We start from the raw sequence: 15,517 nt of genomic DNA, 5'->3' as shown, positions 1-15,517 counted from the left end.
TGGAAATTGATACTGAAGCACTGGATGCTACAGTGGTTTTTGGTGGTTTAACATTCTTGCTTTGCATCTTTGATCAAGGATGTGGAATAAACCTCCTCTGAAATATGAGAGAAATACATTCCAGCACAATCCTGGGACAGTGCAGTGTGTTCTGCCATGGAGTAAAACCCCTCTGGCTTAGATTTTATCTTTTTAAACATTTCCAGGTATTGAATTCAGACATTTCAGCACTAAGAATCAACTGCATTAGCTGGACTTCTGTAGTTTATATTCTTTTTATATATAAAAATACATTTTAATGCATGACATGAGCTGTAATTTATCACAGGTAACAGTTCTGTCAGCCCCAGCTACAAGATTAAATTAATGGAACACTTTGGTCAGGTCTTACAGGTGTGAGTGAATGTTCTTTAGCTCTTTAACAGTAAGTTAGGAAATTTAAATTCACTTCTGGGAAGAATTCCTGTATTTCCCTTTAGACTAAATCCATTGAAGTTCCATAGGAGGGCACCAAAAAAGGAAAGTCAAGAGATTTCTTTAATTACTGACAGCTTTATTATCATTGTCTCTTACACTGTCTGCATATGAACAAATAGTTCCAGAACCTTCAAAAAAAGCTGAGAGTGAGACATTTTGTAAAAATGCCATAGAATCACTAGGGAGTAGTAAAAATAAATTACAGCATTGCAAAAATGCATTTCACTTTGCCATAGAAGCTCTACTATTCCATCCTATACACATTATTTTACAGGTTTTACAGTAGCCATGGAAAAGAAACTCACACGACCCAGGCGAGACAATTGCTAACCAAAGGCACTGCCAACAGGATTTGCGCTTAAAGAAGGGGCAAATACTTCTAAAACCAGCTCAGCTGACCCTTGAGGATTTGAGTTTCAACACCCACCAACTCTTCAAATGCCCCTCATATTGAAAAAAAACCCAAAAACCAAAAAGAATGAGCCCTGCTGGTGGCAGGAGGTTTTCAGCAGCATCCACAGTGATTGCATACGAAGCCATGCCTTCTACAAACTGTCAAAGACATGCTGGGGCCAGGAAGGGACAGGGGACACTCACCAGAATAAAAATAAAAAATAGAAATAAACCTGCACAACTTTCAGCCAGAAAGAAAAGGGATTTCAAACCAAGCGTGTGGCTCTTCCCTCCGAGAGCCACCGGGCAGTTTTTACAGCGCTCTTCCCCGCGGTGGAACTGAAGTATTTATACGGTGCTGTCAAGGCTCAAAGCACCAGATAAACGGCATTTAAATGACTCCACAAGTGAATAGTGGAGTGCTGAGTCTGCTTGTAGCTGGACAAACAGCCCCGGAGCACGGCAAGCGCTGCCCTGGGGCTGCCAGCGGGTGTTAAAGGTCGTTGGGTGTAGAGTACAGTACAGCTGGAGGCTCCTCTGCACCAGAGCCCTGCCAGCAAACCCTCCCTGCTGACCACAACAGGAGCTGCAACTGAGCTTGGCACAAAGTGGCTTTCACACCAAGTAATGCAGTTACTCTCATAAGGTTTAGAAACAAACATACTCAAAATCTGGACAAAAAAAAATAAAATCCCAAGCAATCACCTTCCAGAAAGAAACAAAGCAGTTCCTCATCCCTCCCCAGACATGAGGGCCCTGTCACACCAGTGCTGTGGGGACAGGAGGGACAAGGCTCTGCACAGCTTCCTCCTTAGCCCAAATGCAAAGTTTTCACACTTAAGGGAAAAAAAAGGCACTGAGGTAAATTTGAACTCCTCCCTGTTTCCCAATAACCCGCTGCCTCCCCTCCCAAGGGACGCAGGTGGGCTCCGTGAGCCCCCCTGTCCCTGCTCCATCCCCATCCAGCACTGACATTCCCTGGGCTGTGAGCAGAGGGAGGGCTGGCCCTGGCTGTGTGCAGTGTGCTCAGAACGGAGCACTGAGGGTAAACACGGGGCCCATCCTCTCCCCCAGGATCAGCCCAGCCCAGCAGTGATCCATCCCTGCACCCTCAGCAGCAGCAGTGAGGGCAGGGACCCAGCCTGCACCTCCGGGACTTGGCTGAGGGATGCTCAGCGTGGCGTGGTGGCAGCCCTGAGACCGGCAGAGAGAGACTGGCTGTCCTCTCCTTGGCTCCACGGAGAGAGCAAACCCTGGGAAGCCTCCTGGGCGTGCAGGACAGCACCAGTTGAGAGTGGGGAGGGAGAACAGGGCACAGGGACAGCAGGAGCAGGAGGAGGCCCAGGTGAGGTGAGCAGAGAGCATCCAAGGACAGCAATTCCCTTCCTTGGTGCCACCTCCACACCCCAGCCCTGGATGGGGCTCCTCTCCCTCGGGGCCAGGCACGTTCACAGCTCAAAATCGGATTTGTGAGGGGATTTTGAGCTTTCCTGGGTTCCTCTGATGGACACATATTGCTAAACCTTCAACACTGAACCCTCAGCCTGTGCCCCAACCATCACCTTTACACTTTTCAAACAGAATTTCTGGAAACATAGGTCCCAATTCCTACAGAGTAGAGAACTGGTGAAACCCTGGCTAACTTGGCTAAGCATCAGGGACAGTTACTGTAATTCAGCTCTTTCCAAAATCAGAAGTCAAAGAGAACCAAAATTAATTCTTTTCCTGGGAATTACTATCACCAAGCTGCAATAATATTTACTAACAGACTGTTGGGGTGTTGCAGCTGCCTTGGTGTCCCAACCTGGCATTTCCCTGGCTGCCTTAGCCCTGAACAGGTCCAGGCCTTGGTTAGAGCTGCAACACCCACGTGGTTTGGTGCAACAACCTCCTCCCCTTTTCCCGCTGTTTCCTGTGCTCTCCTTACGAAACCACAACTGGGCCACGAGGGCACTGTGGGCCACAGCACCTCCAAACAGGAACAAGCAGCTCGCTGGGAGGAGCAGGAACAGCAAGAGCTGCCCTGCTCCAAAGTTCAGCCAGCACAGGGGTCCTGTTGGGTGTCACACTGAGAATTTTCCATGCAGCCTCTCCAGCGGATGGCACGGCTGGAAATCCAACCAGCAGCTGTGTTTGCTTTGTTGAAGCTGTTTCATAAACAGGCTTCCCGTTCTTGGACCGGCTCTGGTCCTGGGAGAAGAGGTTTCAGAAGAAGAAAATGCAAGAGGATAATTTTAAGGGTGCTGGGAGCCACTCCTTATGGAAGGTTGAAGAGGGAGAATGACTACTAAGGTGTCCTGAGAAGTCTTTTCATTTAAAACAGTCTCTAGCTTAGTCTGATGCCCAGTGCCCCCTGAAGGTTATCCAGGTTTGCCTCTGGCCTCTTTCAGGGTCTGTTGCAGTCTCTGTTTGAACCTCTCGTACTTCTTGTGCACTTGCTGGATTTTGTCCTTCTCCTCCTTGTCCAGGATCATCAGGAAGTTCTGCAGCTCCGGGATGGAGAAGGCGTCCCACTGCAAAACCAGCAGAGAGGCAAAGTGAGCACACACCTGCTGGCCTTCGTGGGGTCTGACCTCTCAGTCTGGGAGCAGGAGCAGCAAAATACATTTAAATGGATCTGATCTCCAGGGATTTAACCTCGAGTGGTGAGAGGGATGGCATAAGGGGCTACAGCATGAAGGACAATCCCAATCCCCCCACCACAAATGAGAAGCAGAATCCTCCAGGATGCTGTGGTGGGGAGCAAGATTTCAACCAAAAACTGGCTGTGAATTTATTACCTGAGTGTCCCTGGCTTTTACTTAAATTAGTGGATTACTTATTACAGTGCTCAGCTAATCTAATTAGAGAGGATTAACCCTGGGGCGGCACTGCCGGGTTCCATAAACAGATTATGGGGTGGCCATCAAAACTGGCCTCAGCACTTCCACAGCTGAAGTTTGAATTGTTTTAAAAACCCAGTTCAAGTTTGAATTGTTTAAAAACCAGATCATTCAGACAACAAAAGACTTTAAGTTCGAATTGTTTTAAAAACCTGTTCAAGTGTGAATTGTTTTAAAAACCTAGATCATTCAGGAGCAATAAAAGACTCAAATTTGAGTTGTTTTAAAAACCCAGTTCAAGTTCTAATTGTTTTAAAAACCTAGATCAAGTTCGAATTGTTTTAAAAAACCCGATCAATTCAGGAGCAATAAAAGATCAAGTTCAATTGTTTAAACCCAGTTCAAGTGTGAATTGTTTAAAAACCAGATCAAGTTTGAATTGTTTTAAAAACCTAGATCATTCAGGAGCAATAAAAGACTCAAATTTGAGTTGTTTTAAAAACCCAGTTCAAGTTCTAATTGTTTTAAAAACCTAGATCAAGTTCGAATTGTTTTAAAAACCTAGATCATTCAGGAGCAATAAAAGACTCAAGTTCAAATTGTTTAAAACCCAATTCAGTCTGAGTTTTTTAAAAACCAGTCAAGTTTGGAATTGTTAAAAACCCAGATCAAACAGGAGCAATAAAGACTCAAGTCTGAATTGTTTAAGAACCCAGTTCAAGTCAAATTGTTTAAAAACCCAGTTCAAGTTCGAATTGTTTAAAAACCCAGATCATTCAGGAGCATAAAAGACTCAAGTTCGAATTGTTTTAAAAACCCTGTTCAAGTGTGATTGTTTAAAAACCCGATCATTCAGGAGCAATAAAAGACTCAAGTCTGAATTGTTTTAAAAACCCAGTTCAAGTTCTAATTGTTTTAAAAGCCTAGATCAAGTTCGAATTGTTTTAAAAACCTAGATCATTCAGGAGCAATAAAAGACTCAAGTTCGAATTGTTTTAAAAACCCAATTCAAGTCTGAGTTGTTTTAAAAACCCAGTTCAAGTTTGAATTGTTTAAAAAACCCAGATCAATCAGGAGCAATAAAAGACTCAAGTCTGAATTGTTTTAAAAACCCAGTTCAAGTTTGAATTGTTTTAAAAACCCAGTTCAAGTTTGAATTGTTTAAAAAACCCAGATCAATCAGGAGCAATAAAAGACTCAAGTCTGAATTGTTTTAAAAACCCAGTTCAAGTTTGAATTGTTTTAAAAACCCAAATCATTCAGGAGCAATAAAAGACCTCCTAGAGGGAAACAGCCCTTTTTGTGCTGCCTCTGTCGCACATCTCCCTGCTCTGCCGTGTGCTCCATATTTGGGTGAAAACCAAGGAAAAGTCACCAATGTACCTCAACTTCCCCCGTTTCGTTTTCCTTCAGCACAAAGCTCAGCGCGTCGGTGTCGGGGCCCGCCAGCAGCCGCAGGTACAGCGGGTACTCGGTCAGAGGAAGCTTCTGGAAGAGCACTGCAAGGACAGCAGACACCCCCAGTGAGATCAGGGCTGCTCAGGGGATCAGCTGGAGCATGGAAAAGCAGGCTCAGGTTCACAGGGCTGAGTCTCAGATTCACGACAATCCCTGGGTCTCAGGTGGTTTCACCCCATCAGAAATCGTAATTCCCTGTTACCCTAACCAGCATCACCTCCTGGGGGAGTCTGGCCATTGATTCACCTGGATTTAGGTGAAACCAGAAACCAACCAGAAGCCAAACTCCCCATCCCAGGCAGAGCTGCCAGGCCCCGAACTCACCTTGCCCATCTTTCCTCATCTCCTTGAAAAGTGCAAACTTCTGCGGGTTATCCACCACCATGAACTTCTTCAGCAGCCCCTGGATCACCTCGCTCACCGTGGTGCTGCTGCTGATGTGCAGCTGCTTGATGGCATCCAGGGGCAGGTAGAAGGAGGTCCTCTTGTCCGTCATCTCAGCCAGGTTCACCTCCTTGAGGGCATCGTAGATGGACTGGGGCCGGATCCCGGCCGGCACCGTCACCGGCCGCCGCAGCTTCAGGTGCACCTTGATGAACCCCGTGTAGCTCCCATCATCGTTCTGGGGCAAAGCACACAAGGATCAGGCTCCAGGAAGCTTTTCCAGCCCCTTCTCCACCACAACAAGTGTGGGGTGACAGCAGGAGCTGCCCCCGCTCTCCGGGAGTTCTGGCGTTTCTCATTAATCATGTCAAAAGTACCCAGTAATTCCGGGGCAGTCACTGCTGATTTTCTCTTGGTAGTGACTCATCCCTTCCTCTCTCGCCTGTGGGATCTTGTTTTATTTCAAACCAGCCCTGCCGAGAGGTAGTTATGGAAATTCCATTGCATGGAATTTGTAGTTGGACTTAATATGGATTTGAAGCCCCTGGTTCAGCAGGAGCTCTCAAATTTATTCCTCATGTTTTATTTCCCATTTAAGAGATTCTCCATGTAACAAATTATCTCTGATCCCACCACAGGTCTCTTAACCTCACCCTCAGCTCCACAAAAATTCAGGAATCAGGAGAAGAGCCTGGTTCTGCATAGTCCACCCAGGAAGCCTGGCAGTGCTGAGGGCAGAGCTCCTCTCTAGAAAAGTTTTGTGTTCCTAAAGCCAATTCCAACAGCTCCCAGCCCTGGTTCCACCACGACTCATCCCCACTGGGGCTCATCCATCTGGGATGAGGCTTTGAGGCAGCTCCTTGCCAGAGATCAGTGCCAGCAGGAAGGGATGGAGGCAGGGAAGGCGTGACTGGCGAAGTTCCAAAGTTCCTCTCAGCCCTGGGGACACTGGGCCATCCAGGTGTCATTTGTCCCCTGAGACTTCCCCCTCCTTACCTGGTTGGTGGGATCCCTACCCCTTCCCTTCCCCTGGGGTTAAAAGACACAGCAACCACACAGTCCAGTGGTTCTGTTGGAGCTGTTGCTGGATTCAGAGGCCTGTGTGCCAGGAATAAATCTCTGGATAGAAACCCTCCATCAGAACCCGACTCCTTTTCCTTCACCTCACCTAAAGCCTCTTCACCAGAGGTAAACCTGAGCTCCTGCATGCCTGGAGTGTCCCAAGCACCCAGCTGCAGCATCCAGCCAGCCAAAGGTGTCTCTGGGTGAAACACCACACACCAGCCAGCCAAAGGTGTCCCTGGGGTGAAACACCACACACCCAACCAGCCAAAGGTGTCTCTGGGTGAAACACCGCACACCCACCCAACCAGCCAAAGGTGTCTCTGAGGTGAAACACCACCACCACCCAGCCAGCCAAAGGTGTCTCTGGGTGAAACACCGCACATCACCCAACCAGCCAAAGGTGTTCTGGGTGAAACACCGCACATCCACCAGCCAAAGGTGTCTCTGGGGTGAAACACCACCACCCAGCCAGCCAAAGGTGTCTCTGGGTGAAACACCACACACCCAGCCAGCCAAAGGTGTCTCTGGGTGAAACACCACACACCCAACCAGCCAAAGGTGTCTCTGGGTGAAACACCACACATCCAGCCAGCCAAAGGTGTCTCAGGGTGAAAACACCACACACCAGCCAGCCAAAGGTGTCCCTGGGGTGAAACACTGCCCCCCCAACCAGCCAAAGGTGTCTCAGGGTGAAACACCACACATCCAACCAGCCAAAGGTGTCTCTGGGGTGAAACACGCACACCAGCCAGCCAAAGGTGTCTCTGGGTGAAACCCACACACCCAGCCAGCCAAAGGTGTCTCTGGGTAAACACCGCACACCAACCATGCCAAAGGTGTCTCAGGGTGAAACACCACACACCCAACCAGCCAAAGGGTCCCTAGGAGAAACACCACACACCAGCCAGCCAAAGGTGTCCCAGGGTGAAACACCACACACCCAGCCAGCCAAAGGTGTCTCTGAGGAGAAACACCACACATCCAGCCAGCCAAAGGCGTCTCTGGGGGGAAACACCACCACCCAACCAGCCAAAGGTGTCTCAGGGTGAAACACCACACACCCAACCAGCCAAAGGTGTCTCAGGGTGAAACACCACACACCAGCCAGCCAAAGGTGTCTCAGGGTGAAACACCACACATCCAGCCAGCCAAAGGTGTCTCAGGGTGAAACACCACACACCCAGCCAGCCAAAGGTGTCTCTGGGGTGAAACACCACACATCCAGCCAGCCAAAGGTGTCTCTGGGTGAAACACCACACACCCAGCCAGCCAAAGGTGTCTCTGGGTGAAACCACCACAGCTGCCCCCTTTGGTCAAGCAGCGAGGGCAAGACGAGCCCAGGCCCATTCCATCCAGCAATATTGATATTTAATTCCAATATTTTGGCGCCCAACGTGGGGCTCAAACCCACGGCCATGAGATTAAGAGTCTCATGCTCTAGACTGAGCTAGCCATCACCTGGAGTGTCGGTGACACTGGGAAGCCCAGCAGGAGGAAAAGCAGCTGGCCAGCCACCAGTGACACCTTCCCCACAGGCTGGCCCCATTCAGGGCCCAAAAGAACCAGCCCCAGTCTGTGTGTGCGAGGGGAAACCAGCCCAGTACGTACCAGTTTCATCAGCAGGCAGTTGGTGACCTTTGCATTGTACTTTTCAATCTTCTGTTTGATCTCCTGGACGGTTGGAGGCTCAGGTTTTTCTTCTTCTACGGTTTGTGTCACATTCTGCAATCAGAAGAGTGGGGCTTTAGCTGCTTTGTGTGTTGGGTAATGCTCCATCTGCTCAGCTCCTGAAGGCAGGAACAGATCCTGAGCACTGATGACGCAGGTGGGGACTGTCCCCAAATGGGCAGGATGCCACCTCCCAACCCCAAACCACCTTGGACACCAGTCACAGGCAGCGGAGGCAACACAAAATGCACTAATTGGTGGCACAGAGCAGTAAAGCATCCCACAACAACCCAAAGCAAAAAATCCAACCTTTAAACCCCACTTTGAATGCAAAGCCACCTCCAGCTGCAAGCATTTATTTCCTTTTTGTAATGCAAGAAAAAAAAATCCCATCCTATTTCCAGTATTCAAGGCTCTGACTCCTCAAAGTAATGCAAGAAAAAAATCCGATTTTATTTCCAGTATTCACAGCTCTGACTCCCCAAAACTCAAGCAGCTTCCAGTGGGCTCACCCAGGCAGAACCTGCAGTTAAATCCCTCACTGCTCTTGTCCAAAGCTTGGGAAATTACAGCTCAGAGCAATAAAAGAGCAGCAGGCTGGCTGTGTGACTGCTGATAAATCAGGTAATCCAGGAATCCCAGCCCATGGCAGGAACTGCTCAGTGTCTGCCTGGGCTCCCCCAGAGGGGACAGAGGCTGCTGCTCACCCAAATTTGGGGCAATTTCCTCCAAAACCAACAGGTCTGTGGCAGCCACTGGAGGCAACACAAAATGCACCAGTTGGTGGCACAGAGCAGTAAAGCATCCCACTACAAACCAGGGCAAAAAATCCAACCTTTAAAACCCACTTTGAAAGCAAAGCCATCTCCAGCTGCAAGCATTTATTTCCTTTTTGCAATGCAAGAAAAAAAAAATCCCATCCTATTTCCAATATTCACAGCTCTGACTCCCCAAAACTCAAGCAGCTTCCAGTGGGCTCACCCAGGCAGAACCTCCTGTTAAATCTCTCACTGCTCTTGGGAAGCTGCTCACCTAGGTTTGGGGGAATTTCCTTGCCCAAATTTGGGGGAATTTCCTCCAAAACCAACAGATCTGACCTGTAGGTAGGCTCAGCCATGGAAATGTCACTCATGAATAATCACAGAATCATTAAGGTCACAAAAGGTCTCTGAGATCGAGCCCAGCTGTCAACACAGCACCATGAAACCACGTCCCCAAGCGTCACATCCGCAGCCTTTTGAACACTTCCAGGGATGGTGATTCCACCATTTCTCCTTTTCATGAAGAAATTTTCACTCCTATCCTGTCCAAACCTCCCCTGGCTCCCCTCCAGCCAGGAGGGCAGGTCTGCCTGCTTTATCTGCTCAATCTGCAGCAAACAGCTCTCTGTGTGTCTTGGGCAATGCTCAGTGGGCTGGATCTCCCTGCTCAGAGCTCACCACCCTCCCTGGTGACAGCCTGGAAATGCATTTTGCCCAGATTTTATGTGGGCTTGCTCAGAGGCTGGCATTAGCAGGGAGCAGGAAGCGTGAAGGGATGTGCCATCGAGGCTGGGAAGGCTCTGAATGAAAACTGATAACCTCTGAGAAGGGAAAAAAAGGGCAAAAAGGAAAAAAAGGGGGGAAAAGGGAAAAAAAGGGGAAAAAAAGTATCTTGGGGAGCAGAGCTTGTGTCTCCCCAGGCAGCCCCAGAGCACAGAGGACAAGGACATTGTAAATAAGCAGTGACACTGGGGTGGCAACCAAAGGACAGCAGGGACACTGGGGTCACCCCGAGAGAGGGAGAGGGGCTTTAAACAGTGACAGGACAAGGGGTGATGGCTTTGAACCAAAAGAGGGGAGATTTACATGAAATATTGGGGAGAAATCCTTCCCTGTGAGCGTGGGCAGGCCCTGGCACAGGTGCCCAGAGCAGCTGTGGCTGTGCCATCCCTGGCAGTGCCCCAGGCCAGGCTGGACACCCTGGGACAGGGGAAGGTGTCCCATCCATGGCAGGGGTGGCACTGGATGAGGTCCCTTCCCCCCAAATATTTAAGGTTCTTTCCAACCCAAAGCATTTTATGACAACAAAAGCAGAGCTTTCCTGGGTTATTTGACATCTGCACATAAAGTTTTTCACAGAAAGGGTGATAAAGTTCCGGAATGTTCTACCCAGGGAGGTGGTGGAGTCCCCATCCCTGGGGGTGTTTAACCAAGCCTGGATGTGGCACTGGGTGCTCAGGTTGAGTTGAGGTGTTGGGGCTGGGTTGGACTCGATGATCTCTAAGGTCTCTTCCAACCAATAATTCTGTCAATTGTGTGAAATATCCCTTTATCAGAGCTCCCCAGTCTGTCAGAGTCCTTTGGCTCAAGCTGCACCAACTCTTGGCCACTCACAGGTGCTGGGCTGGCAGAGGAGTCTTTAAAAACCATCTTAAGGAACCATGCTGAGAGTTGAGGTTTTGAAAGTAGCATGATGGAAAAGGAGAAAAAAAAAAAAAGAAAAGCAACAAAAACCCCACACCCCTTCCCTATGAGTTAAGAGAAGATGAACTCTCAGAAAGGCTGCACTTCCTCATGTCAGCCATGTCACAGCACTGAGACAGGCACAGCTGTGCTGCCCCTCACCACCCCAGCCACGCAGGGAGGGAGGGCAGGGACCCTGGGACTGCCCCCTCCTGCACAGAGAGAGCTGGAGCTGCTGAGGGTACCACAACACCAGCCATGGCACAAACACAGCGCAGCACAGAAAGAGTCCGTCCATCCATCCACCCATAGATCTATACATTATCCATTCATCCATCATCCATCCATCCATAGATCTATACATTATCCATGGATCCATCCATCCATCCATCCATCCATCCATCCATCCATCCATGGATCTATCCATCATCCATCCATCCATCCATCATCCGTCCATCCATCCATCCATCCATCATCCGTCCATCCATCCATCCATCCATCCATCCATCCATCATCCATCCATGGATCCATCATCCATCCCTCATCCATCCATCCAACCATCCACCATCCATCCATCCATCATCCATCCATGGATCCATCATCCATCCATGGATCCATCATCCATCCATCCATCCATCATCCATCATCCATCCATCCCCCATCCATCCATCCATCCATCCATCCATCCATCCATCCATCCATCATCCATCCATCCATCCATCCATCATCCATCCATCCATCATCCATCCATCATCCATCCATCCATCCATCCATCCATCCATCCATCCATCCATCCATCCATCCATCCATCTTTTGAACACTTCCATTGATGGCAATTCCACCATTTTCCCCTTTCATGAAGAAATTTTCACTGCTATCCAGTCCAAACCTCCCCTGGCTGGCTCCATCCATGGACCCATCCATCCATCCATCCATCCATCCATCCATCCATCCATCCATCCATCCATCCCCGCATGGCAGAACCAAGCCCAGCAGCTCTGTGTGTCCCTGTCACTGTCACTGCAGTTTTTCTCTGCCAGGTCCCTCCCCTGGTGACGTTCCCAGCGCAGGGACAGTGCCAGCAGCTCAGAGCAGCTGGCTTTCCATGGAGGGACAGGGCACAGCAGGGCAGCAGAGTGCCAGGCCCTCACAGCAGGCCCACAGCACATCAGGAGGGTTTTGGCTGCCAGGAAACCCCAAGCACTCCCAGCAGGAGGGGGCTGGCTCAGGAGCACATCACTGTCACCATTGTCACTCGATGTCACCAATGTCACCGCACACTCCAGCTCTGCCCAGCTGTGCCATCCTGCCTTCCCCACCCTGGGCAGCCCAGGGGTACCTTCAGCCTGCCCAGCTCCTCTTCCTCCCACACTTCCCATCCCGGGAAAAGAAATTCTGGTAATTTCTGTCATGCATCCATCCCACCATGGGCACAGTGTCCTGGTGACACCTGGGGACACACAGTGAAGTCATGGGAGGAAAATGAAGGCAGACTCCAGCCAGCTGTCCCAGAGGATCCAGAGTGGGGCCAGCCCAGCTCCAGGAGCTGTTTAGGGATGGGGGAGCCCTTAAGGGCACTGGGGATCCAAGGGCTCAACCCTTCACCTCTGCTTGCCACTCATGTGATGCTCAGGCCAGGCAACACCACGAGCCCCCTAAGCAGGAACCACCCATCCATCCCAATCCTGCACACCTAAATATTCTGCTTTTCTGCTTCCAAACCAGCCCAGCAGCACCAGTCCTGTGGTGCAGGAGCCCTGGGAAGAGCAGCCACAGCCTGGGAATTGAAGCACTGCAGTGCATGACCAGATCAGCCACTCGCTGCTCCTCACAAATCACCCCCAACCTCCGGTTGTGCAAAGTTTCTGCTGCAGAATCTGCAATTCTACCCAAAGGAAGAAAAACAGAAGCTTTAACCATAAAACCGTTGCCACATTTCCTGTTGTACAGGGGACAAGATGGAACGAGCTGATAACAAAAACCTCATCTCTGATCTGCATCTCAGCCCTGCTGGGCCTGCAGCTGTCCTGCATGGAAAACAGGGATGGGACAGCTCAGGCAGCCTTGGGGACACCTGGGCAGTGGGACAGACACAGGACATTGGTGTGGCAGCCAGAGGATGGGCACAGGACATTGGTGTGGCAGAGAGAGGAAAGGGGACAGGACATTAGTGTGGCAGCCAGAATGGACACAGGACATTGGTGTGGCAGCCAGAACAGACACAGGACATTGGTGTGGCATAGAGAGGGACAGGACACTGGTGTGGCAGAGAGAGGGTGGGCACAGGACATTGGTGTGGCAGCCAGAACAGACACAGGACATTGGTGTGGCAGCAAGAATGGACACAGGATATTGGTGTGGCATAGAGAGGGACAGGACACTGGTGTGGCAGAGAGAGGATGGGCACAGGACATTGGTGTGGCAGCCAGAATGGACGCAGGACAGTGGTGTGGCAGCAAGAATGGACACAGGACACTGGTGTGACAGCCAGAATGGACACAGGGCATCGGTGTGGCAGTCAGAACAGGCACAGGACATTGGTGTGGATGGACACAGGACACTGGTGTGGATGGGCACAGGACACTGGTGTGGATGGACACAGGACATTGGTGTGGATGGACAGAGGACACTGGTGTGGCAGCCAGAACAGGCACAGGACAGTGGTGTGGATGGACACAGGACATTGGTGTGGATGGACACAGGACACTGGTGTGGATGGACACAGGACAGTGGTGTGGATGGACACAGGACATTGGTGTGGATGGACACAGGACACTGGTGTGGATGGACACAGGACATTGGTGTGGATGGACACAGGACAGTGGTGTGGATGGACACAGGACAGTGGTGTGGCAGCCAGAGGAAAGGGGATCCAGAGCAGCACAGGACCCGCTGTGCCCTCCCCTGCCCTCCAAACCCACATTTCTGCTCAGCTGTAAGAAATCCGCATTGTCAGGGGCGATGGAGCCGCAGCTGCACTCGGGCTGATGCTCCACGGGACAAAGGCTGCCCGGGATGGGACGGGGACAGCACACAAAGCCCATGGCCCGGGGCTGGGCAGGATCCACCACTCAGCCCCCTCTGTGCAGCCAGCACTCAGCTAATGGGCTGTAAACTCCTGCCAGGCTTTTAGGGACAGCCCAGGGGCCACGGAGATGATGTGACAGCTCTCAAAGGAGTTCTGGGCCAAGAGAGGCAACAAGGAAACCTCCCGTGACAGATACTGCCTTTTACAAGGATGCCAGGGGAAACACACCCCACATTGAAAGAGCACCCTCCCTGCAGCCTCTCACCTTCTGGAGTCAACTCCCAACATAAAAACCTTTTACAAGCAGTTTAGGCAGCAGCTCTGCACCTCACTGGGCTCCTGGTTTTGGGGGTAACAGCTCCAGGTGGGACCCAGGAGCTGTCCCAGCACAGCCCCACTGCAGGAGCTGCTGTGGGGTCACAGCCTGGAGGACCAGCAGCTCAGGAACTGGGGCTTCACCAGCAAACCAGGCATGGGAAAGCAGCAGAGGCAGAAATTCTGAGTGGACAGACAAAGGGGGACCATCCCTGGAGCCAGGGCCACCATCTCTGCTGCTCCAGGGCCACCATCCTTGCAGCCCCAGAGCCACCATCCCTGGAGCCCAAAGGACACCATCCTTGCAGCCCCAGGAACTCCTCCCTGCTGCTCCAGGAACATCATCCTTAGAGCCCCTGGGCCACCATCCCTGCAGCCCAAGGGACACCATCCTTAGAGCCCCTAGGCCATCTCCTTGCAGCTCCAGGGCCACCATCCCTGCAGCCCCAGGAACTTCTCTCTGCAGCCCAAAGGACACCATCCCTGGAGCCCCAAGAACATCATCCTGCAGCCCCAGGGCCACTATCCCTGGACTGCAAAGGACACCATCCCTGTTGTTCCAGAGCCACCATCCCTGTTGTTCCAGAGCCACCATCCCTGCTGCTCCAGGAACTCCTCTCTGCAGCCCCAGGGCCACCATCCCTGCCCTTCACCCCCAGCCAGTTCTCCTCCCCAGCTCTCTCATTAATGAATTTGCAGAGCAGAGCTCTGGGGATGGCTCTGGCCCAGCCTCACCACATTCTTGGCAGTCTGGTCTCAGGCAGGGGTGGCCAAGTCCTCCCTGGTGTGCTCGGGCACAGCTCCATCCTCCTTTCCACCAGCCAGGCTGGGACAAACCAGAGCGTTCCCAAAGCCAAGCTCTCCCTTTGGCTCCTTGTTCAGAGACCTCCTCTGAAGGGATTTTATGAGCTGGGCCATCCATCCTCAATTTTTCTGCTTATTAAGGAAAGATTTGTCTTAAAGCACCAGAAAACAAAGCCTGGAGAAGAACATCTGAGTGTCCCTGACTGTGGAGCTGCAGCTCAGAGCAGCATCACCTGTGACCACAAACACTGGAAATAAATGTGAATGCTCCAGATTTGAGTCACAAATGTGAGAACCAACAGCTCAGATCTGTAAATCCAGCTGCAGCAGGGAGTGGTGGCAGCTCAGGGACACTGGGGACACAGCTGTCACCAGAGCTGGGACATCTCTGCTCTCACAGAGCTCTCCATTCACCCAACACTTCCCCTTCAACACCCACTCCCAAGGTTCACAGCACTCAATTGGAAAAGAATCCACTGCTCCAGCACAGACAGGCAGGGGGGAGAATTTATAGCAGATCTGGACTGAAAAAATCCCCCAAAAACCTTAAATATCCCAAACATTTCCCTCCCTTTGGGAAATCCAGATGAGGTGCTGTGGTTTGCTTTGGGGTTCAGAGGAAAAGGCAGCAGAGAGGGGAGAGGGATGGCTGCTGCATT

At 51.0% G+C, this 15,517-nt stretch overlaps 1 protein-coding gene across 2 annotated transcripts in view; it reads right to left on the bottom strand.

Annotated features, from left to right (window-relative positions):
- Nucleotides 1-520: 520 nt before the first annotated feature.
- Nucleotides 521-15,517, bottom strand: part of RASSF5 (Ras association domain family member 5) — a 37,435-nt gene continuing 22,438 nt past the window's right edge. Inside the window, exons 3-6 of one of the 2 annotated variants that reach the window (XM_064733048.1) lie at nt 8,208-8,321; nt 5,475-5,772; nt 5,076-5,191; nt 521-3,383 (exon numbers count right to left, since the gene is read on the bottom strand). In XM_064733048.1, the coding sequence (XP_064589118.1) occupies nt 3,231-3,383; nt 5,076-5,191; nt 5,475-5,772; nt 8,208-8,321 (681 nt within the window). In that variant the 3' untranslated portion in view covers nt 521-3,230. The remainder of the gene's footprint in view (nt 3,384-5,075; nt 5,192-5,474; nt 5,773-8,207; nt 8,322-15,517) is intronic. The other variant, XM_064733049.1, reaches the window with a different exon arrangement.

The sequence above is a fragment of the Zonotrichia leucophrys genome, chromosome 26 (genome assembly GCF_028769735.1).
Source record: "Zonotrichia leucophrys gambelii isolate GWCS_2022_RI chromosome 26, RI_Zleu_2.0, whole genome shotgun sequence".
In the NCBI taxonomy this organism is placed as follows: domain Eukaryota; kingdom Metazoa; phylum Chordata; class Aves; order Passeriformes; family Passerellidae; genus Zonotrichia; species Zonotrichia leucophrys.
The sequence above is the reverse complement of the archived record's forward strand: the minus strand, read 5'-3'. Positions and strand labels throughout refer to the sequence as shown.